The sequence below is a fragment of the Amblyomma maculatum genome, chromosome 3, assembly GCF_055883805.1.
Source record: "Amblyomma maculatum isolate TAMU_Amacu chromosome 3, ASM5588380v1, whole genome shotgun sequence".
Lineage (NCBI taxonomy): Eukaryota > Metazoa > Arthropoda > Arachnida > Ixodida > Ixodidae > Amblyomma > Amblyomma maculatum.
This window is the reverse complement of record NC_139346.1, coordinates 24,474,118-24,499,516: the sequence shown is the minus strand read 5'-3', so window position 1 is coordinate 24,499,516 and position 25,399 is coordinate 24,474,118. Positions and strand designations below refer to the sequence as shown.

Genomic DNA, 25,399 nt, shown 5'->3' with positions numbered 1-25,399 from the left:
TCAGTTTCACTACCGCTCTCATTACATGTATGAGCAGACCCTGCTCTTTCCCTGGGGTGAGTGGGGTCTTGTGTGACCTGCTCACAGGTGTGCTGCATCCTGTCCTAGACATGTCAGACAGGTGACAGTCATCTCATGAGCGCTCTTGTTACATTTATGCATTGACTGGGCTGACATATTTAGTTGGTGTATCTACATTTGGTTGCTTGGTGGCTATGCCAGAGGTTCCCTCAAAACTGATTGGCACGAGACAAGAAGACCATTGACACATGACAGGTGTGGCCAAAGTCATCAACAGCTGTGATGAAGCAGTGGCCACTACTACAATAGTGGAAAAACTGTTGGTCCCCTTTGAGTTTGTTACGATCAGGTCCAGCCATAAAGCTCACACCGATCTCTGGCGTAAGCAGGATGTGGTGACTCTGCTGTTACCAAGCCGGGCTGACCAGGGGTGAGAAGGAGGCTTAGCACCCATCAGAATATACATGGAAACAAAAGATTTCAAAGCAGTTTTCCAATTTCACAGTATGCTTATGATGTCCTCCTTTGGTGAAGAATAACTGTGTACACCCTAGAACAGATTACAAAAAATAATGAAAAGAATGATTATGAAAGGCAGAATGCATTTAAAACAAATCAACACATTAAGGGATATGAGGTTGGCACACAACCCATAGAAACACATCTAACCAAAACTTCAAAATCCGATTTCACGGAGCACCATTGAAGGTGGTTAAGAGTTGCTGAGTGCTTTGAAGAATAGCGTAGGAAAATAATTTGCGTCATTTCAAATGCAGTTTATGCTCCAATAAATACCGTATATTGCCGTTTATAAGTCGACCCCCCAACTCGCGACCCCCTTTGGGCAAAATAAAGTTATACTCCGAATTTAGGTTGACGCTGCCGCACCCTGCGGTCCTAGCTCGCCCAAAAAGTATTTCAGAAGGCCGAGTCATAAAGAAACATTTATTCGTTCACGAGACATCTGTCGTCGCTTGTGAGGACACAGTCGCGATCATCATCTTATGAGCCACTGCTGCCGCTGTCAGGAGCGGTGCCGAGATGGCGCACGTGGACAACGCCGCAGAGACCATGTCTGTTGGTAGTCTATACCAGGCATCGTTGACCCATTGAGCCACTTCGCCCAAAGAAGCTCGCTTCAGCCGCCCTGTTGGTGTCTTTGGGTTTTCTTGCTGGAGCCACTCGTAGAATGCACCGATGCGGTCTTTGAATGGCTTGTTCAGCGCCACATCCAGTGGCCGAAGAATAGGTGTCAATCCGCCCGGAATGATGACCAGGTCGCATCCCGCGTCCGCTACCGCTTTTTTCACACGGTCGGTTACGTGGCCTCGGAAAGAGTCCAGGATGAGCATGCTGCGGGGCTTCAGCAGTGCCCCCGGACGCCTACACCACACGAGACGAAACCATTCGAAGACCATTTCATCATTAAAAAATCCCTTCTCATTCACCCACACGATGACCTTTGGCGGGAACTTTTCCTTAGTCTGGATCGTTTTCCTCTTGAACAGAAGGAATGGCGGTAACTTGTGCCCATCTGCTGTACAGCATAACATGACCATGAAACGGTTGTGCGTGTTGCTCGTTGTCAGCAGGCGGACCTGGCGCTCCCCTTTTGCGGACACGGTCCTATTGCTAGGCATATGAAACCAGACTGGAGTCTGGTCACCGTTGCCAAATGACCAAGCAGGAATGAATGTGTTGCCTGTAGGTCACTCACATAGCGCAGAAAAGCGCTCAGTTTTTATTCGTAGGCTTCGGGCAACCGTTGGCATACGGTCGTTCGTCGCCTTAGGCTTAGGCCGTTCCTCTTCATGAAATTTGTCATCCATTTCTTAGACACGTTAATCTCTGTATGCAGGATGCACATCTCCTCAGCGACAGTGCATGCCTTTGTTTCAATGTCATTGTAGCAAACACTCGGGCTCTTGCTTCTGTGGTCATGAACCCAATCTCGAACCGCCTCCTCAACGGCAGGGTATTGTCCGGACTTCGGCCCGCGAAAGGAACGGCGTGTAGCAGCACACGCAAAAAGCTTACTTTTTGTTTTCTCCAGCCTCACGCACTTTTCTGAGACGTCGAACTTCCGCCCTGCTTTGACGTTGTTTTCTGACTCGGCGTAGAAGATGACTTGCTGCTTGAAAGCAGCACTGTACTGTTGCCGAGGTTGCGGCGGCATCTTGCAAGGCATCCATCGAGTGACACAAACCACATACACCGCTGTTAGCTGTCACGTTGGCTAGAGTCCAGGCGGTGCGACGAGAAGAAATGGCGAAATGCACAAATGTTGCACAACACGTGAAAATGCTTTTCGGCTCATGTGACTGGTAGCGTGTGGTCGTTTTGGATTGGATTTGTAGCTGTCCCATTTGTATCAAACATTGCCAGCCCGCCCGGCTTTGGCCGTTTTTCTGTGGAACGCCCACGGTTTGTCGATAACAAGTTATCGCATTAAAACAAACCTTTGGTGTAAATCTCGATTAAAATTAGTTTTTTTTTTAAAGCAGATCCACTTTTGCATTGTGTCTGACAACTTTTATGGAATTACGAGCGCACGGGGTGTGATATTGTCCGCGACTGGGTCGAAATTACTTTTGACCCCGCATATAAGCCGAATTTAAGACTCCGCATATACGTCGACCTCCCCACTTTTGGAAGGGCATTTAAAAAAAAAAGGTCGACTTATATGCGGCAATATACAGTATATGTTGTGAAGCTGGATATACAGTCGAACCTGGATATATCGAACCCGGATATTTCGAATTTTGGTTATATCGAACTCATGGTATATCTCCTTGAACGCATGTAAAAGCATATATGTCAGTGCACGTTAAAAAACCCCAGGTGGTCGAAATTTCCAGAGTCCTCCACTACGGCGTCTCTCACCATGTAAAAGTATATAGGAAAGCTGCATCATATATCGAACTCCAATTTCACTGTCATTCAATATATCGAACTCCACACCACGCACTGGAAGGTGCACCTTCCCCAAAAGACTATCGCTTGACCCTCAACCTGTTGCTGCGTGATGTTTTCAAGCGACACCCGGAAGGTATGAGAGAGAACAGTGTGGTGAGGGCTGGTCTAGAGCAGCACCGCGTCCGGTCCCCAAAGGCATGCGCATCTGTGATCGCTTGCCGCGCGCCAGCACGTGATGTTTGTAAGCCATGTGCATGATCGAACCAGAGGGAACCAGCTTAGTAACGGCTGGTACCAGACGCTGCCAATGCAGCCGAGATGTTCGGGAGGGGGAAACAACGTGATAGAGCGAAGCGCAAGGGTGTGCCCTTTCTTCTGCCGAGCTTTCTCTTTCCCCATTCATTGCTCTTTCCCGGTCTTCATTTGCGGTAGCACGCACTACGCAACATGCATAAGCTATGGTGGCTGCAGACGCTAAGAAGCGGCAGATATATATATATTTTTTTCGAGTCGTCCAGTCTTGTCATGCTGAACGTGCAGCATAGTGTAAGCTATGGCTACTGCGGATGTTAAGAAGCGGCAAAAAACTTCTGGTGTGCAGTAGTGCGGGCACAATGCGGGATGACGCTGTTAGAATGGCCTGTGCGGGATGTTCGACATACCGGTTGGAGGTGAACTATGAAAAAACTTGTGATAAAGGCAGAGGCGTGAAATTTGGTGACGGGAAGCAAGAGAAGGAAGTTGAAGTTGAAGCTTTAATGTGGATATGCTAGAATATCTTGATTAGTTTGAAAGGATAAAGCGAGTAGCACGGTTCTGTACAAATTCAAGAGCTGTGATAAGGTTAGTTTGGTGAGGATCAAAGATAGCGCTAGCGTATTCAAGTTTAGGTAGCACAAGTGTTTTGCAAGTTAATAGTTTTAAGGAAGAAGGAGCCATGCGTAGATTACGACGAAGGTAGCCAATTGTTCGATTAGATGAATTTATTATGTGGTTGACGTGGTACGTCCATGATAAAGCAAGGTAAGGTATAATATCAAGGTACTTAGAAGAGTTTGTGGAAGTAACGGCAGAATCAATAATTTTATAAGCATGCGGAGTATGATTTCGGCGGCGATGGAAAGAAAGTAGTATTGTCTTTGTAAGGTTTAGAGACTTTAGCCACGTTCAGCACCATTGGTGTATGCTATTAAGGTCATTTTGAAGGACAGAAGTGCCATCGGTGTTAGTTATAGGGCGGTAGATCCCACAATCGTCCGCGAAAAGGTGTATCATAGACATTACTGTGCCTTGAGGTACTCCTGAAAGAACATGCGAATAAGTCGATGAGAAGCATGGCAGCACACCCAAATCATTTCCAACGAGGTGACTATGTTAATAATGGAACAATTTAGGGGGCGTTTGGCAGCGATCATAACACCGCCGATACAGCAGCCATCAGGTCTGTCCTCCCTGAATGTGTGAAATTCGGGCAAATCAGGCATGATTTCAGAATCAGATATAGAGGAACTTAGTAACCATGTTTCAGTTAGTAAAACGATGTTACTAGACGATGAACTGATAAGACTACACAAGGATTCACGTTTGAGTACTATACTGTGAATGTTAGTGCAAAGAAGTGATAGGTGATCATTCTTGGGTTTCCTGAGAAGAACTGGTAGCTGCTATACTTACGTTCAAAGACATTCCCGGCTGCGTGGTCAAGGATGTAGGTTTTACCATTAGAAATTAGTCTATTGTGACGCAGCTTGTAAGACATGTGGTTAGCTTTTGCAAATTCAATAAGGCGTTTACAGGTGAGACGGGTGTTAGCAGAGAAATCTTCACTGTCAACAACCGATAATCCGCACTCCACGGGGAATGTAAACAAGTCCGAAATATCGAATGTCTGAAAAAACGAATGAAGCAAAAAATACCTTTTTATTTACATTTTAGGGCGCCTGTTTCGGGAAGAATTTGTCAATGCGTAGCTGCACGCACTTCCGCTTATGTGCAACCAAATCTGTCTGTGTATCCACTAGTGTCATGCTGTCGCTGTACGCTGATGCGAGGACTGCAAAAGCTCGAGTCTGATCCGCGTGCAAGGGCTCCACAGCACACGGAACGTCCTCATCAGAGTCGGAGTCACTGTCCAACGGAGGGAGCACTTGACCAATTATTGCGTCGTCGCTCAGTTCGGCACACGATGACACTGCGCTGTCGACATCTGCGAGAGAGAGAGAGAAATAACATTTATTGCACCCATGAAAAGGTTGGTGTGGATCCGAGGCGAAGCTCTGTCCCAACCATGTCCTCCCCCTCAGCCGTCGACCTGGATCCCTTGGATCTTAGCAGCGGCCAGAGCAAGACGGATGACTTCTCGTTGCCCTTTTTCGTCCTGCTTGAGAAGTAGTGCCTCCCAGGACTCATCTGTTCGGTCAGGTTCTCCAAATCTAGGACACGTCCATATCATATGGATCATGTCCGCTCTGCCATCGCAACGTTTGCACCTGGGGCTAAAAATTTCCGGGTGCCACTTGCTGTAAAGCTGGGGGTTCGGGAATACTCCAGTCTGTAGCTTACGCCACATAACCTCCTCGCTTTTGGTGAGTTGCTTACACGCTTTTGGTAGTACTGATCTGCCTAATTTGTAATGATTTAGGATATCTTGGTAGGTGTTAAGGTCATCGTCGAACTGCAGGGGCTCCTCATCGCGCAAGGGGCACGGGGTTGCGCATAAGTCGTCACTGGGATCCCGGAATGTAGCTAATCCTCGGGCCAGTATGTGCGCTTTCTCGTTCCCCCTCAACCCCTGGTGCGCCGGTGTCCAAATGAGCGCGACCTGCTCTGCCGGTGGTGGACCACTGGCCAATACTCTTGCTGCTATGGCCGAAATGCGGCCCGCGTCAAAGTTTCTAATCGCTGATTTCGAGTCTGTAACTATAATTTTGACCTGTTGTTGTGTTAGAGCTAGCGCGTTGACCATCTCTTCCGCCTCCGTTGTGGTCGAATTTCGGGTGCTGCAGCAAACTACCGAGCCCCCGTCTTCTCTAGTTGCTACTTAAACACGTCCCCTACCGTTCGCGCATTGTGTGGCATCTGTATATAAGACGTCCTGTCTTCCCTCAAAACGGGCTTGCAGCGCTGTTTCTCTATCACTCCTCCAGCTCTCATGGTAAACTGGGTGCATGTTTTTGGGGAGCGGAGGTATTTTTAATTTGTCCCTAACCTGTCTAGGTACTTTTTCTGTACGTCTGGAGCATGCTTGCGGCTCATACCCCAGTTTTTCCAAAATGCTCCGACCAGTACGACTGCGCAACAGTCTCTGGTATTGTGAAGTCCTTGCAGCTTCAATGAGCTCTTCGAGGGTATTGGAGACCCCTAGTCTCATAATCTTGTTTGTTGATGTATTGGATGATAAACCTAGTGCCGTTTTTATCCCTTTACGAATGAGAACGCCAAGTTTCTCTTTTTCTGCCTTGTGAAGCCGTAAATACGGCGCCACGTAGACTATCCTACTGATTATAAAAGATTGGACTAGCCTAAGGAGGTTAGCTTCTTTCATGCCCGCATGTTTGTTTGCGATCCGCTTCAGGAGTCTACAGGTTTGTCTGGTGCTAGCGTCTAGCCTCTGTATCGTTTCCGAGTTCCTGCCGTTGGCCTGAATTCGTAATCCCAGAACTAAAATGGTTGCCACCGTTGGTATAACGTTACCGTTGACCCTGAGTGTTATTTCCGGGTTATCCTGCTTTATACGCCGACGATGGGGCGATCGCATTGACGTGAGAACGAGCGCTTCCGATTTCTCGGCCGAACATCTGAGCCCGATCGGTTCTAAATATCTTTCTATAACTTCGATTGCCCGCTGAAGTGTCTGTTCAATTTCACCATCACTGCCCCTGCACATCCACAGAGTCAGGTCATCTGCATATAATATATGGTTTAGCCCTTGGATTTCCTCTAGTTTTGCGGGGAGACCAATCATGGCGATATTAAACAGCGTCGGGCACAACACCGATCCTTGTGGTGTGGCTTTGTTTCCCAGTCGAATACCTTCTACCGTATGTCCCCCCATACTGATAGTTGCCGTTCTATCGCTGAGGAAGTCGTGTATGTAGTTGTACGTGCGAACTCCAGCATCTAATGCACTGAGATTCTGCAGAATAGCCGAGTGCTTCAGGTTGTCAAAAGCTTTTGACACGTCTAGACCAACGATCACCCTGGTGTCTACTGTTGAATTGTGTACGATCTGTTCTTTTAGCTGCAGCATGACATCGCATGCGGCCAAATGCGGTCTAAATCCTATCATGGTGTTCGGATAGATATCGTTGTCCTCCAAAAACCGGTTCAGCCGGGCCTGAACAACATGCTCCATTAGTTTCCCCACGCATGACTTGAGCGAGGTCGGACGCGAGTGTTCGAAACCCGGCCGCTTCCCCGGCTTTGGGAGGAATACGAGGTTTGCAGCCTTCCATGTCGCCGGCAGCCGACCGGCCTCCCAACACTCCTGCATGAATGTTGTGAGGTGTCGGATTGACGCGTCGTCCAAGTTTCTTAGCATTCGATTGTTGACTCTGTCCGGACCTGCAGCAGTCTTTGTTCTCAGTCTATTTATTTCTGCCCGGACTTCGGCAACCGTTATCGGGCTATCTAGCTCCGGGTTTTCCTAGCCCTTGTAATCAGGCATTTGTTGGCCTCTACCCCCTCTGCACAGTTCAGATACCGGTCTCGGACTTCGGCTATGAGAGTAGCCGCGGTCCCATCAAAGGTATGTATTAGCCTGTGAATTTGCTGCCTGGCCTCCAGTTTAGATTTGTCGGGATCTAGAAGATGCGGAAGTAAGTGCCACGTACTTGCCTTCCCGATATTCCTGTCCAGTTTTTCAAAAATGCTGCCCCAGTTTTGCCTCGTTAAAACGAGCGCATATTCTTCAATTTCTTTGTTAAGCACTGCCAATTCTCTACGCAAGTTCCTATTCCCTCTTTTCTGTGTGAATCTCGTTTCTAGATCCTTCTTCTTACGCCAGAGCCTGACCATGTGACGGTCTACTCCTTCAATGTCTTCGTCAACCTCCACCTCCTCCGTTGCTTCGTTGACCGACTGAATGACCCTTTTATTCCAATCGTCAATGTTACTTATGCCTTCCTCGTCACCTGTGCGGCCATTTCGGAAAGCCTCCTAGTTCACCAGCGTTGCCTTTTTGGTGCGGACGACCGGTGGGCCGTTATCTACTACGATTTCTATAATTTTATGGTCGCTGCCTAAATTTTCACCTGTGTTGCACCACGTGGCATAAATGCAGCCTCCGGTTAGAGTTGAGTCCGGAGATGTGTCTATCGAAACGCTGTTACCCTGGCGGGTTGGTTTCAGGGGATCCGTCACAAGCAATAAGCCATTCTGCTGAATGCTGTTCCATAGTTTGCGTCCTTTTACCTGCGTGTATCTATACCCCCATGCCGTGTGATGCGCGTTAAAGTCCCCTACTATCAACAGGGGTCCTCCTTTCGCGATCACTTGCGCTTTGGCGAATAGCTCATTGAAGTTGCATTGACGTTTTTGTGTCGAGGCGGGCTATATACATTGAGAATGAATAGACTTTTGAATTTTTTTTTTGTGGGATTATCTCGATTAATATATGGTCAACATTTGTTGTCCCGGTATTATGCTGCAGCACCGTTATATTCCTTTTGACAAAGGGTGACCACTCGCTGTTGTCATCTCGTCCCGCGTATGATTTGTAACTCGCTAGCTTAGCGTGCTTACTGCACTCCTGCAATGCGATTACTTCGGGTTCGTCAATGTTGGTCAAAAAAGTTTCTAGTACCGCGTGTTTGCGACTGAAGCCCCTACAGTTCCACTGCCAAATGGTATTTCTACGGTGATGCAGAGCCATTTTTAATGTTATGAATCTCTTGGTAAACCAACTGAATTCTCTCGTCTCTCCTAGCCATTTCGACCCGCATCTCTGCCATAGCACTGTTCAGGCGTTCTAACGCGGTCATAACTTGTTGGAAAATTTTGTCGTCGTCTTCTTTTTTAGCGAATTGTTTTTCCAATCCTTGGACGCGGGTTTCGAGATCCGGCTCGGGACCTCTTTTCTTTTTTGCTGCAGGAGGACTGTCCCTAGGGGTCTTTTCCTGTTCCTTCTGCGGTGCCTCTGCTACCGGAATTTCGATCTCCATTGGCTGTGAAATTTTGCCTATCGCAATGATTTGTTCCTGCAGTGCCTTAACTTGCGCCTGTAACAACTGATTCTGTTTTTTTAGAGCCTGAACCTCAGCTGAGTCCTGAGAGTCACTACTCACTCCTTTTGATGGTGTCTGCGGCGGTTTCTGCTGCTGCTGCTGCTGCTGCGGCTGTTGCTTTGGTCGAGAGCCCTCCATTATCGTCTTGGACGACGGCGGCTGCAGTCGCGGGAACGAAGAGGAACGGGTTCTTGTACAGCTCTGGGACCGGTTGTGGGACTCACTACGCCCATCGCGACGACTAAAGCGGACCTGTTGCAGCTTCTTGGCCTCCTTCTCGGCGGCTAGCTTCTTTTTGGCTGCCTCATCGGCGGCTAATTTTGCTTCCCACTTTCTCTTCTTGATAACGTAGGGCGTACGGAAGAGTTCTTTGCAGCGTCTGTCTCCCGTTAGGTGGCCCTTTCCACATAGGCGACATTGGGGAGTGCACTGGTGATCTTCGGGCGGCGATACCACCCCACAGCCACGGCACTTAGGTTTTTCACTATCGCACACATCTGAGCGATGACCAAGTTCCCCACATCTGAAGCAAACTTCATATCTTTTTTTGAACAATCGACATGGCATAAGCATGCCTTCAATCCTGACAAATCTTGGGACTTCAGGTTCCAAAAAGGTGATAATAATAGTGGAAGTCTTCCCCATCCGCCGCACCCCAGCGACCGTTGGGTTCTTTGGATCCTTCCTCAATGCTCTGAACAACTGTTCTTCCGTGAATGTATCACAGATCCCATGGACGACTCCTCGGCCGCAATCCTCCGGTGCGATCAGATTGGCCACCACTTCATGCTCCTTGTCATCGAGTTTAAAGCAACGGATTGTGGCTACCTTCACGCCTCGACTAAAGTCCAAGGAATGAAAGAGCACCGTACCTTGCTTTCCGTTGACACACCACGAGTCCAGCTCCGACCAGCTGATTCCGGCAGCCATGGCGAGGGCCTGATTAAGCAGCGGGTCCGACGTGCGTTTAATGACGGCTAAACCTTCACGAGGCCTAATAATCACCTTGATACCTTCTTCCGGGAACCTCGGGAAGATTCATAGCTATTGACCGTTCAGCCAATTTTCTTCTAGCTGCTTTAGCAGCACCATGAGCGGCTTCCCCGTTTGGAACGCGGTGTTGCACCACCTTGTCCTCCTTGGAATCATTCGGAAGCGTTCGCTTGCTTTTCGATTCAACCTTTTTCCTGAGCGTTTGTACCCAGGTGCTGTCGTAGCCTTCTGGATCGAGGTCAGTACCTTCTACGGTCACGTGCATCGTCATTTTTTGGTCCACAAACGCGGCGGTAGACAGGCGGTGAAGGGGCCCCTGGGCCGGTCTCCTCGGCCGAAGCCGCGCTAGGCCAAACGGGCGCTAGCGTTTCGCAGGTGGTCCGCACAAGACCGACAATAAAAACCAAACTGCTGCACTCACAGTCACAAATTTGGTGTCCACAAGATCACGACGCCTTCCGACGCACAGTGGCACCACTGAAACCAAATTCCGATGAAAATTTCTGGCACATCGAGACAAAAAGTGTGGAGCCGACGCAAAACACGACCGCACTCCTCAGCCCCTGGTTGCCAACCTCGACATCTGCGAAGTCTTCAAATGTAACAGCGGCAGCAATGGGCAAGCCGCAGCCGCGCAGGTCGTCAATGGTTTCTGCATTGGAGCTCGTTGTAGGAGGCGGCAGATCATGCGGGGATTCTGCGATTGCGGCATCTGGCTCAGCACCGAAGGCAAATCCTGCATGACGGAAACAGTTATTGATTTTGTCCACCGGCACTGCCTTCCACGCATCGGCAAGGATGCTTTTGGCCGACAACAAGTCCACATTGTATTTTTTCTGATTGTCCAAGCACAGCACCATGCGGTGCAGCAGGTGGGAACGATAGAGCACTTTTAAACTCTTGATCACACCTTGATCCACCTTGCTGCCCAACACTGGTAGTGTTGGGCAGCAAGAATTCAATCTCAATCGCTTTCAGATTGCTGATCGGAGCATGGGTACTGCAGTTGTCTAAAAACAGCAGCACTTTGTGCTTCTGCAACTCAAAATTTTGGTCCAACTTGCGTAGGTACCGTTCAAACAACTGTTGAGTGATTCATGCCTTACAGTTTGCCTCGGAGACCTTGTTCCTTTGAAGCATCTAGGGTTTTTTGACTTGCCGATTACCAGCAGCAGCAATTTTTCCGTCCTCGAAGCGTTGCTTCCGACAACAACAGTGAGGCGTTCCTTACTAAGCTTGCTGCCGTGACAAGGTTCTCCGGACGGGGCAAGTGTTTTGTCTGGAAGCAGCTTATAGAAAAGGCCGGTCTCATCGACGTTAAAAGTGTTGTCTGGCGAGTAGCGGCTAAGCAGCGCTCCAAGTTTTTCACTGCTGTAGTTTGCGACCAGTGTGCTACTCACTGCACCGCTTTCACCGCACATTTTTTTGAAGGCGAGGTCGAACCGCTTTTTAAAATTCCTGAGCCAACCGTCGCTGAACTGAAATCCTTCGATGCCAAGCCGCAGTGCGAGGGTCTCAGCCTTATGCTTCAGAAGGTGGCCAGAAACAGGAACACGCTGAGCGACAGCGCTAAGTCAGATGTTCAACACTTCTTCCAACTTCGGGTAAAGGCCTCGTCGTAGCCTTTTCTGTTCAGCTGTTGATGTCTTCTCCGTGGCCTCAAGAATCTTGGACCTAATCTTCATATAGTCAGATATTGTTTGCTTAGAGACGCTGAACTCACGGACAACTTCGACTTGTGAACAGCCGCTCAGCACTTGCTGTATTACGGCTGCTTTCTTCGCCATTTTTTTAGCTTCGTGTATTTCCCACATTTCGCCGCCATCTGCACGGACCACGAAGGCACCGTTGGCGCCATTTGCCGTGGCCTGTCGTTGTCAAACTTAAGCGAAACGTTGTCGGTGGCCACTTGAAAGAACCTAGCACAACGCTACTCATGCACGAGGCATTGAAAAAACGAGCACAAACTGGTGGCGAGGACGCGGGGAGGCCAAACACGCCCGTGGGGCAAGCAAGACAAAGCAAGCAGTAGTGGAGCTCCGCCGGCTGCTCTCCCGTCGCAACTATCCTGTCGCATCGTGGCCTCTGCGATCAGCTCCGGCAATGCCGACAGCGCGCCATTCGCCGATCGCGGAGGCCACAGTCGCTTATTGCAAGTAGGCACCAAAGGATGGCGCGGCGCTCGTCTCCGTTTTTTTTTTTTTTACTAGGAATGGCGGTGAGGGAAGTGCGCGCATCGAGGCACTCTATTTTTTACCAGGAGTCTCGTGAAAGTGACCGCACAAGCCAGTGGTCGAAGGCGAATTAAAAAATTTGGCACACACCGCAGCCGCGACACCGCAGCCGCGCAGCCTGCGTGTTACAAGCGACCGCCAAGAAAAGCGCTGCTCAGAGTTCGTATTATTGATTATAGAGCTGGAGGCTGTCTGAAATATCTGTCGTCCTTATACATCATGTTTATGGGGCCAGTGGCGGTGCCACAGAGCTGTCTGAATAAACGAGCATGTCCGAATTATCAGCATCCGATTTATCGGTCGGCGGCTGTAATTGCGTAATCGGTGGATTTTAGCTTATAGGCTGAAGATAAAATGCGTTCTTTGTCTTAGAAATGCAACAATTTGACTATGATCGGGCGCTGTTTTCCGTCTCTGAATATGCCTATACGATGGGCTCGCTCAATATCCTGAAGCGAATTATCGATATATCGAACTTTTTCGCGATCTCCTTCGAGTTTGATATGCCTGGGTTCGACTTATATCAATAGCCATAAAAATAATTTAAGCATACTTGAAAAATTAATCAGAAATTCACGCTCACATGAGTGGCAGCCATAGCCTGACAATCGCTGTGAGCATCGCTTCCAGTAGTGCGTACGCTATGGCAGTGACTGGAGGAACTGCAGGACATCACTAGCCTTGATGATCGTTAAAACCGAATTGCCGTATTTTTTTGCGAGGCTTCCAACCTTGAAAACTAGTTAGAAATTTCGATGAATTTGCTGTTTTATCTCGAGAGCTATTTCGCCGGCGTTGTGCTCGGCGCCATCTTCTATGGATGCACAATCGGCGATGGCGTTGACGATGCAGCCTCACCTTTTGCGCAGCTACAGAAAGTGACTGCGATGATGATAGTACTCATTTCCTAACTGCACGCAATGGCCCTCACAGATTTCTTCATGCCATGCCGTTCTTGCTGCTTATGTCTAGTTTACACGTCAGTCTCTTCTTAGTATTCTACTTTTTTTGTATTAAACTTTTTTCGGGGTAGAGATCTACCGGACGATGATAAAGCTATCGTATCCAATATACCGCCGATAATCGATCGCTACTATATCCGGTTTATTTTTGCATAGGTGCAATGGGAAAACTGATAATGCCCAATAATTTGATCGTTACTAGCAATACAGTCGAACCCAGATATACTGAACCCGGATATATCGAATTTTGGTTATATCGAACTCCTGGAATATCCCCTTGAAAATCACATGTAAAAGTATTGGAAAGCCGCGTCATATATTGAACTCAATTTCACCGGTCGTTCGATATATCGTACTCCGCACCACGCACTGGAAAGTGTGCCTTCCCCAAAGACAATCGCATCACCCTCAGTTGTTTGCCGCGTGGCGTTTTCAAGCCACGCGCGTAAGGACGGCTGGTCTAGTGCAATGCCGCACCCATTCCCCAAAGGCACGCACATCTGCGGTTATCGTTTCCCGCGCGCCAGCACTTGACGTTTGGAAGCCATTTGCGTGAATGAACCAGAGAGAACCGGTGGGAACGAGAGGGGAAGAACGCGACAGAGCGAAGCGCAAGGTTGTGCCCATTCTTTTGCCGAGCTATCTCTCTCCTTCCTCTTTCTCGGCCTTCGTTTGCAGTAGCATGCGCTACGCATGTGTCAAGCCAGCTCAGCCCGTTCTCAGACAGAACGTCGGACGCTTTCTCCAGCGTGTGTTGCGAATTCTCTGCGCGCGGCGGCTGACGTGGTTATGGCGCCTGCGGAAGTTAAGAAGCGGCAGATCTATCTATCTATCTGTTTTTTTTGCAAGAGTCGTCTATTCTTATCGTTGTGCTGTACGCGCGGCGTAGCTTAAGATATGGCGTTACGAAGCGGCATTTCTTTTTTTTGCGGGAGTCGTTTATTCTTGCATGTATGAATCAACGAAAGCACGCGGTCAGCTGCGATCATGACACCGGCTTTTAGCATTTTTCGCTTCAAACAGCATTTGCAGCTACTGTATCACACTTTCCAATGATTTTGTGGCAGTGGACTACGCCTGCCTCAAGCGCGGCGTGATAAATCGAACCAGACTTGTGCAATCAAACCATCACGGGCAGTCTGCCAAGTTCACTCCCTGCCGCCGCAGGAGCTATCAAAAGATAATCACGCCGCGACGATATCACTCCGTAAAATTTTGGCACACTGTCAAGAAATGAGCTGTGGCTGCGACGACTGAAACGGAGTGGCGCGCGCTATCGACATGCAAGCGAAAACGCTGGCGATTTCTGCCGCGGCAACACAGAAACCTTGTTTTGAGCTGCCGCGGTGGCTTGAACGGCAGAGGGACGCAGTTTCAACAAGTTGCAAATTTTTTGCTCGGTCGCTGCTGCTCGTCACTGAGATCGCCTAATCGCTTGCATGTGAGCGAGCTGGCCTTAACGCTTTTTTTTTTTTTTTTTTAAATTCTCGAGTGCAAAAGTGGAGGGCGGGTTCATTATGTGAGTGAGTTGATTATGCGAGAAATACGGTATCGTTTTTTCGCATCGTACGTGCCGTCCCAAGCCGATTTCTGTATATAGAATTATCGATATATCGAACTATTTCGCGATCCCTTTCGAGTTCGATATATCCGGGTTCGACTGTGTATCGTTATATCTGGTATTGTTATGAGTGGACTGTACTGTATTCTGGACAAGGATAACAAGATTAGTCCCCCAACCAGGGCAGTCCTCTTGCCTCTGATCTGTGCCTTGTACGATCACACTGCGCACTTCTTCGCGTGTGCGGTCGCCGAGTTGAATCATTTCCAAACGCTTCGGACCTCTTTGGCTGCACAAGAACATGCTAGGTGCCCTCTGAATGCGGCTTGCTGGGGTGACTACCCAGGCTGCACCTTTGATGTGAAGCGGCAACCCCAGGTCCTTTGGACATTTGCTTCAGTATCTCATCTACAGGGAGATGCAGCCATTGCAGCCCCTGATGCGATCTCTGCTTGTTTGGGTCTCCTGCGTTCGGAGATTCCTGCCCAAATCACCAGCCGCACCGAATGGTCTTAACTTCTGTCACGTCCTTGGACCACGTCAGCATCGAGGTGGTGGCTCTGCTCAAGGCGAACATTGATCCAGAAGCCCAGGGTATCGGGGCTGTTACTCTCCGTGCCTCTCGTCACGCCTGACAGTTACCTCCAAGCACCCTGAGGTCCTCGATTGTCTGAAGTCCGTCATCACGCAGATCGAGGCCACGTGGACCTCCGTCATTGTCTATATCCCCAAGCAGCAGAACCCACATGTTCGACTGTGTGGGGTTTACCCTGATATAGACCAACACCGATCTGTGACGTAAGCACGATGCGGTGGCACTTTTGTTGCCAGGCTGAGCCGACTGGGGGTGAAAAGTAGGGTTAGCGCCCATAGGAATACATGGAACCGAAAGATTTCAAAGCAGTTTTCTCATTTCGCAGGGCATGTATGATGTCGTTATCTAGCAGAGAGCAACCATGAACATACTAGAACAGATCATGAAAGTATGAAATCTCGTTACTGAGCCGAAGTATCTTTCAAACACCACGAAACGTATGGGTGTGCAAGTTGGGAGAGCGACCCATAAAAACACATGTAAACACAACTTACCACAACATTTTTCTCGGTTCAGCAGCGTTGAACCCCTTTCATTTTTTGGTGAACGCCTTGTACCCCACCCCGACATCATGTTGCATGGCACACTACATTCCCTTGCAAGTACTGCAAGTCTGACGACTTGCGGCACCGTTCACAGCACGATAAACTGACTGCGCACAGTTGCAGACGGCAATACGCCACCGGTGCTGTCGCTAGCAGACGCTCCGGAGCTGGAGGCGGCCGCGGTGGGTATCGCCTGCTACGCTGTCGTCTGCTGCAATGCGCGAATCGTTCGGTTCATATTGTCTTATGGCGTTTGACAACTGCTTTTTAAATGTAATTCTATCCAGGATGTATCACTTGAGTGTTAGTATTATCAAGCTAATTTACCCCATGTGGCAGCATATCAGACTGTAAACTAAACTGCGCGATTCGCTACATGAGCATTTTGGGGGTGTCCGAATTCACAACATAGATATTTGGGGAGTTTTAAAAGTAGACCGCCTCCGCAATGACTCAGCATACTTCTTCAAAGTGCTAGCCAATGTTTAACAACCGGTCACCACTTCTGGTGCTCTAACGAGAAAAATGTTGCAGTAAATTGTATTTACTTGTGTTTTTATGGGTCGCCCTCCCAACTCGCACCCCTATACGTTTCACGGTGTTTTCAAAATACTTCGCCTCGCTAATGAAATTTCATACTTTCACGATCTGTTCTAGGACGCTCACGGTTACTCTGAACCGAATAAGGACATCATAGATATACCGCGAAATGAGAAAACGGCTTAGAAATCTTTCAGTTCCATGTATTCCTATGGGTGCTAACCTTACTTTTCAGCCCCCAGTCGGCTGTGGCGCCGCAGCGCCCCCTTTGTTTGTAAACATGATGTCGGTCTATTAGGCCGGAGAAGCTCATCTCACCGTCAGAACCACACTCTCCATCTGGGCCCTATTTTCTGTAAGGTCAGGCTCTCTTTTCCACAACGCTATGGACAGTTTGTTCCCCCCCCCCATCCCGGCTTTTCCTCGTCCGCGCAGTGTGTCAAGTAACCATCGGTAAGACTTCCGTCGAGGTGTGCGAGGACCTGCATGTTCCTCAGTGCACAATTTGTGCTCAGTATGGGCATGCTTTGAAGAAGTGCAAGCCGAGGAATGATCCTTCGAAGGTGCATTGCAGCAGTTGTGCGGGGCTGCACGCCTTGCCGGCTTGCCCGAGCTCCATCCGAGACCCCAACGTTAAGTGTACCCCTTGTGCTGCTGCCCGTCACCCATCGAATCATTATGCGGAACATGTGTCATGCTCTATTTTGCACGAACGCCCAGACAAGATCCATGCCCGAACTCACTATGGGCTGCGATGGAACATACACACAGCAAAGATGGCACCAATTAGAAGACGTGCCTGTCCACAGCCTCCAGCATCACAGTTTGGCAATGGATTTGCTGCAGCTTCAGACGAAAAAGGGCATTACTACAACTCTACATTCAGAACCACGGAACTGGTCCGGTTGTCATAGCTTTTCAGGAAACAGGATCCTCCCCCCACCTTGACCGGACACAGTACCGTTTTCCTATCTGCATGCACTGCGATTCTCGTTAAAAACACTCTCATGGCCATCGACCATACACTCAGCAACCAAATAATTGAGCGTACGCTCACTGACTCACTGAAATCGTCCTGCCTACACCAATGCCCCGAACCTTTTCATAGCGAACGTTTACGACCCACCCTGAGCCACAGGCCACGGCTTCGGCTTCCTCACATTCCTGGCCGACGTCAAGCGCATATTTGGGTCACATACACTTATAGGTGATTTAACATCGGACACATTACCTGGGGATACAGTCGAACCCGGATATATTGAACTCGAAGGGGATCGCGAAATAGTTCGATATATCGATAATTTGATATACAGAAATCGGCTTGGGACGGCACTTACGATGCGAAAAAACGATACCGTATTTGTCGCGTAATCAACTCACTCGCATAATAAACCCACCCTCCACTTTTGCAACCGAGAATTTTGAAAAAGAAAAAAAAAAAAAAAGAGCCTTAAGGCCAGCTCGCTCACATGCAAGCGATTAAGCGATCTCAGCGACGAGCAGCAGCGACAGGGCAAAAAATTTCTAACTTGTTGGAACTGCGTCCCTCTGCCGTTCGAGCCAATGCGGCAGCTCAAAACAAGGTTTCTGTGTTGCCGCGGCAGAAATCGCCAGCGTTTTCGCTTGCATGTCGCACTCCGTTTCGGTCGTCTCATCCACAGCCCATTTCTTGGCAGCGTGCCAAGATGCTGCGCAGCGATAACGTCGCGGCGTGTTTATCTTTTGATAGCTCCTGCGGCGGCGGGGAGTGAACTTGGCAGACAGCCCGTGATGGCTTGATTGCACAAGCCTGGTTCGATTTATCGCCCCGCGCTTGGGGCGGGCGTAGTCCACTGCCGCAAAATCATTGGAAAGCATAATACAGTAGCTGCAAATGCTGTTTGAAGCGAAAAATGCTAAACGCCGGTGTCATGATCGCAGCTGACCGCGTGCTTTCGTTGATTCATACATGCAAGAATAAACGACTTCCGCAAAAAAAAAGAAATGCCGCTTCGTAACGCCATATCTTAAGCTACGCCGCGCGTACAGCACAACGATAAGAATAGACGACTCTTGCTAAAAACAAAAATAGATCTGCCGCTTCTTAACTTCCGCAAGGCGCCATAGCCGGGAAAGAGGAAGGAGAGCGATAGCTCGGCAAAAGAATGGGCACACCCTTGCGCTTAGCTCTGTCGCGTTTTTCCGCTCTCGTTCCCACCGGTTTTTTCTGGTTCATTCACGCACATGGCTTGCAAACGCCACGTGCTGGTGCGCGGAAAACGATAACCGCAAATGCACGCACCTTTAGGGAATGGGCGCAGCGCTGTCCTAGCCGAACTGTCCCCTCTCATTACTTCCGAGCGTGGCTTGAAAACGTCACGCGGCAAACGGCGGAGGGTGATGCGATCGTCTTCGGGAAGGGCACCCTTTCAAGTGCGTGGTGCGGAGTTCGATATATCAAACGACCGGTGAAATTGAGTTCGACATATGATGCGGCTTTCCTATACTTTTACATGGGATTTTCAAGGGGATATTCCGTGAGTTCGATATAACCAAAATTCGATATATCCGGGTTCGATATAACCGGGTTCGACTGTAATTAAAAAATGCACCCAAGGGCACACGCCTGTACAATGTCTTTATGCAACACTCCCTCATCCTCATCACGGACCCCAGCGTCCCTACCCGAATCGGCACTAGCACCATTAGAGACACCACCCCAGACCTTACAGTCACCAACATCTGCTCCCCCATTTCCTACAACATACTACCAAATGCACTGGGCAGCGACCTTTACATTACAAACTCAAATGCGACATGACTCCAAACCGTTCACATCGAAGACCCAGCATCTCACAAATTGGAATGAATTTCATGAGCAACTAGGGGCATCCACACTCGAGGATAGCGATCGCCACACATCCAAAACACTCCACAAGTGCCCCAAATTTATCCTCACCTTCTGCATCTCCGGGAGGCAAGGCAAAGCCTCATTAAGAGATGGAAAAGACGACACCATAAAACTCCGCCTTTGGATCACACACATTACCACCGAGGCCATAGAGTACGAGGCCAATCTGGTCAACTCGAAATGGTGAAACCTCTGCAACAGCATTCAGGGTACCTTAGGCACACAAAAAGCCTGGAATATCCTTCGAACCCTACTCGACCCCACCACCATCAAACAACAGACAGCCATCAACACGCACTGCCTCATTCACACTGCAGCACAACAAGACACAGACATTCTCAAATACCTCACACAGCGATACATTTCCTGCCCCCCCCCCAGTCATTCACCTCCACATCCAAATCCCCTTCCCCACCTAACCCGAGGCTGGATGAGGACAAAACCACTGCAGAGGTACGAGCCACACTCGCCCACATCACTGGTACCACCACATCCGGGCCTGACCAAACTGCATACAAACTTTTTCGAAACTTCGATGATAACTCACTCTCCCAACTCACAGCTTACTACAACACTGGAGGGAGGGAACTTTACCAGCATCTTGGAAACACGCCACAATCTTTAGAAGATACGCATGTGCAATGCCTGACAGCCTCATTCTGCACCGAACACTGCCGATGATGCCAACACATGCCTGTATCGACCCTCTTGATCCCAACACCATCACATGGGTACCTGGGCACGAGGACATCCTCAGAAATGAGTCCGCTCATTCGTTTGCCTGAGAAGTGAGCTTCCGGGCGGCAGCAGGTGGCCTCCCCAAACCTTCGGTGTGCACCCCTCATCGAACCTGTTGGCTACACTACGATTGTTCACCACTATCGTCATTGCCGTGTCACATACCCGCCACCACATCACACGCTCAGTCACATCGAAAGCGCATATTAGCGACAACTCTAGACGCATTCGTTCCCATCTCCTCAATTTGCCCACATCTTTCACCCCATGGTCTTCCTACCTTACTGCACCACTTGCAACACCACCCCACCTACTTCCTACATTACTTATGGGAATGCTCACATCCCATCCACATTCCTCCCATCAGAAACCCCGCACCCTCCTCCTGGGAGGCCGCTTTTCTGGCCACGCAACCCGTCGATCAGCTCCGATTGGTAGAGCGGGCCAAGCTAGAGGGAACGGCCAGAGGGCTCCTGGGCTAAGGGGCCCTCCTGGTAGCATCTGACTTAATTTTCATTAAATAAAGTTTTTCCTCCTCCTCCTCCTTCTTCAAAGCTGTGGCCAACTTTTGACCACCAGCCGCCTCTATTGTTGTTCTGTGAATGAAAAATATTTTGGTATGTTTTGCATATAGTTTGTGTTCACAATTAGTACCCCCATGCATTTTGCTGTTTTAAATACTCTGCCTTGAAATAAAAGGACGACATCATAGGCGCACTGTGAAATCAGAAGACAGCTATGAAGCCTTTTGTTTCGATGTATTCTATTGGGGCTATGCCTACTTTTCACCCCCAGTTTGCTGTGATGTCCACAAGCACCTCTTGTATTTTAAACACTGCGTTCGTCTACATGCGTATAATGCTGCCGTCAGTCGTGTCTCCCTATCTCTTGCTCCCTCCTGCTTCCTCCCAAAGAGCTTGGCTCGATTCAAACTTTTTATACTTCCAATGGGTTCTAACTCAGCCGGCACTTGTCTTCATGAGGCCTAGCCAAGGTAGAGCTGCCTTCATGACGTAGCACGTACCCATCATGAGCAGCCCTTGCTTGGCAGGTGACAGTGCAACTGTCGTGCTCACCCACAGGGCCTCGGCAGCAGCGACAACGACGAAGGCGCCTGCACCGCATGTCAGCCGTGCCCAGGCGTCCCCAGTCACCTCCACCTCTGCCACCGGTCACAGCATCCACTCGGCCTGCAGGTGTGTAACCTGGCTATCGCCAGCTGTTTACAAGGGTGCATCATTAGGCTGGTTCACTGGAGACGCACCTCTGCAAAACTGACAAGAGGCCACCACTGTTTCTGGCACTGTACTCTGCTGACATTGCTAGACAGTGTGGCAAGCCTCAGTGCAAGGCTTTGCAAGCACTGCCTCGCAGAGGCTGGCCTTCAGTAATGTGCTTTAAAATTCTTTGGGTGATCTGAGAGGACCACTTCGAGCTTTCTGTTGTATGTACTTTTCCATCAAGCACACCAATCCTGTAATGACAACTTGCTCGCTTGTTCGTCCATGAAGCAGTGGAGGCACAGGGACCGCAGAAACTAAGCATGGCCGTCAGAAGTCACCCAGTTCCTAATCCGGCATATCCGAATTCTGTTCCAGCTGTGTTATGGTGAAGGAAAAACACGAGGTGCTGATCTCCTGGTGGTCAAAATTATCCATAGCATGAGTCACTTTGGGGCGGTAAACTTAATCAACTGTAAGCAAAAACAAACTAAAAGTCACCTATAGTTTATCGCTGTGTTGTGCAGTGAACTTAAAACAATTCTACTTTGCTTGCCATGTAATCATTCCTTGAGGTAGAAGCCTTGGTCATATCAAGTTTTGATCAAATATTTAGAGGAATCCCCCAAGGTGGAGTAGATTTGTAATAAGGGAGTAATTACTCATTGACATCCACCCAAGCGCAGTCAAACGGCTACAACGCAAAGCTATAAAGCTTTCTCAGAAACTTCGTAGTTGCAGAAAAAATTCATCCTAATGAGGATCGAACCTGGGACCACCGCCTATCTGGGGCAGTCGCTCTACCAACTGAGCTAACCAGGACGGTTAGCAGATCAGATGGCAGAGTGAGAGCGAATTGATCAATAATTCGAAGTGGGAATGGTGTTGATCGAATATTTAGGAGAAGCTCCCAAGGTGGAGTAGATTTGTAATAAGGGTGTAATTGCTTATTGTCATCCACCCAAGCGCAGCCATAAGTCGCTTTCTCAGAAACTACATAGTTAAAGAAAAATTCATCCTGATGCGGGGATTGAACCCGGGACCACCGCCTTTCCGGGGCAGTTTTCTTGCCTGCCTGTCTGTACACTCCATCCTTGCGCACTGCTTGCGTCAGCTGTGGTGTCCATCAGGTGCACCATAAAAATTGAAAGATCAAGCCATCAATTTAATTGTATGTCTTAATGTGGCTGCTTGACTCCGCACTGACAAAAGAGCATGTTGAACATTGCCACCAGGCATTCTGAGGGACGTTGCAGCCTACTCTTGAAGGGGCAGGGTGCAATGCATGGCTTCAAAGCGCAATTTTCAAGAAAGTTTGGAAAGCAAACGAAGAGCAGCAAGTTGAGAGGCAGTGTGGTTGGGATCATGCCATCTGTGCTTCCTTCTGATGCCTGAACACAAAGTACTGGCAGTGGAATGCCATATAAGACACAGCACTCTGGACATGACAGGATCCACCTAGCCTTCAAATGTCATTTTTTCTCCAAATTGGTTTGTCAGTGAGGGCTGCTGCCGGTTGAAGGCTGAAAAACTGAACTTTGCCATGAGAGATGGGTACGAAGGTACTTATTCCTCTTTGCAGACTTCCTTGCATATGGCCTAAAATATGGCGTGTCTAAGAATGTGATGTTATTAAGAAACAAAATGCACAGATAGGCCACAGCTTCTCCAGATCCACTGCCCTCCACAACCACTATCTCCATGCAAGTCACATTTTTTTGTCGTTCTGGTTGAAGACAATATAAGCAATGGTGCTTGTTCACTTTCTGTACCGGTGCATTCATAATCATTGCGAACACTGGGCATCAATGTTCCACATAGCATGTGATCCTTTTGCGATCCACAAGAGCCACTCTGAATGGTCTTTGGCGCAATAGTTTAACGCAGTGCCTAGCATTGCCTCGTGCATGCTTTTGCCGTGTGGTGGCAGCCGATTTTAACAGGTTAACTCGCTTGAGACGCCATACCATTTGGAAAAGCAGCAGTGTTTTGCCACACGTTCAAATGGAAAGGTCATAACAGATATCTGAATGGTTAGGAGGTTCGAATATTATGAATGGGGAAAGTTCAGTGCGAATCGATTTGAACAGCCATTCTCATGTCATTTGACGTTTCAAATATATGCACATCATTAGTACTTGTACTTTGTAAGGGAAAGCCATCCATCTGCAAAGCTAAAAACTGCAGGGGACACCTAATCTAAGGATATGATGTGACAGTCTTAATGGCTCCCGCCTGGGGCTCTCCTTGCAGATACTCACTGGCATACAGTTGTAAGATACCGCATTATGGCAAGTCCACCCAGCTACATATCAAGCCACACTTTGACCAGTCCGCATGAAAGTGCCTGAGTGGCCTCGGAGTAGCGTACCTGACTCGTGATCCAAGCTTTCCGGTGGATTCGATTCTTATCTCAAAGTCCTAGCTCCTGCCATGTCATGTGATCTCCTGAGGCCTGTCTCCTGCTTACTGCCAGAGCCATGCCCGTGATTTTTCGCACACAATGTCGACACTCCCGGATTTTCTGTGCAAAAGGGCGTTTAATGCTAACGTGTTCAAAGCTAGGTCTGTTGGACACAGTCAGTGATCTCTTCAAGCTTGTGCTCAATGGTATGGTCGTAAGCCATGCATTTACTTGCCAACTACACTTGGTGCAAAGTTGGTAGCAGCAATGGTTTGATGGGCTATACAGCTGTGTAACCCCCATTTTTCGTTGGCGCTAACGAATAGTATTAAAGATCCTGATCTCCAGGGAATCCTTCATCAGTGTTCTTGTTGGCAGTGATGGGGGTGTGAGTGAAAAGTCAGAGGTGTGGCAGCTAACACGGCCAAGTACTGATTGTTCCTAGGTTTGTATAACATTACACGACCACGTGACATGGCTGATTTGGCAGGAGCAGCTGCCAACTTGGTCTTCTCAATTCATATGGGAAGGTGTGGGAAATTAAACATTCCAACATCCTTTCGTTCAGAGTCAGAGATCTCACGAATGCTGAAGGTGTTTGTGAGACATTAGAGGCCCAAATTAAGAGATTAGTGATTAATAAGGGATTGGCAAAGTGCATGCATGTAAATGAGGACCCACAAAAGCATACCCTCAAAAGCATATTTTAAGGGTCCCCCTCAGTTTTGTAATGACTTGTCTCCACCTTTTTTCACTACTGCTGCTGCCCCAGCTCAGTGGCTGTAGGTCTTGTAAAAGGGGCAGTGCATGTCATAATTGTGGATGCTGTGACAGCCAAGCGTGGTGCCTTGCAGGCTCCTCCCCCCCACCACCAGAGACCCCCCGTCCTCCTGAGTCCAGGTGCGTGTTGCCAGAGTACGTCCAACTCTCTTCTGCGCCACTCCCTCTGCATGCAATGCTTTCCCCCTGGAGGAGGAGGATGTGGCTGCCGCCAAGTTGATGCGCTCACTTCTCAGTGAGCAGTCATCTTCTGGTGGCTGAAATGAGATGGCAAGGGCTCCTGTGGGCAGAGGCAGCTATGTTGCCACGCTTTCCAGAGCTCTTCTGTTGTTTGGGAATGCCCAGTCACTCTCTGCATATGTGGCACCGATCTCGTCTAGCCCTGCCCTCCGTCCCATGTGGCTGTCATGGCCACAGCCGTACCATATTCTGAAAAAGGTGTACAGCCCACTTTGTGGCTGGCTTGCGCAGTGTCACATCTCGCTAGTAGACTCTCGTGTGGCGTGCAGAGAACGGCTTTGCTTGGCCCATGTGGGTCACTGACAAAGATGGCAGTTGCTCTCGAGTGCTGACTGGCATTGGCAAGCAATCGGATCAATACACTGACCTGCGGCAGTGACTCAATGACTATGTCTGTCCACACTGATCATAGAGTAGCAGGTTCAAACCCAGCCCTGTAGCCACATATTAAAAGGTCACAGTGGTATATGCTGTCTGCTGAAATGTTATTGCACGTTTGGGAACCATGGATGGTCAAAATTTATTAAAAGCTCTCC

General features: G+C 48.9%; 1 protein-coding gene across 4 annotated transcripts in view; it reads left to right on the top strand.

Moving 5' to 3' along the window:
- The window catches only part of Exn (Ephexin), a 155,452-nt gene that overhangs the window by 83,352 nt on the left and 46,701 nt on the right, over nucleotides 1–25,399 (top strand). For 3 of the 4 annotated variants that reach the window (XM_084597363.1, XM_084597364.1, XM_084597365.1), the window contains 2 exons: nucleotides 21,302–21,415; nucleotides 24,698–24,758. In XM_084597363.1, coding sequence (XP_084453489.1) covers nucleotides 21,302–21,415; nucleotides 24,698–24,758 — 175 coding nt within the window. The remainder of the gene's footprint in view (nucleotides 1–21,301; nucleotides 21,416–24,697; nucleotides 24,759–25,399) is intronic. The other variant, XM_084597366.1, reaches the window with a different exon arrangement.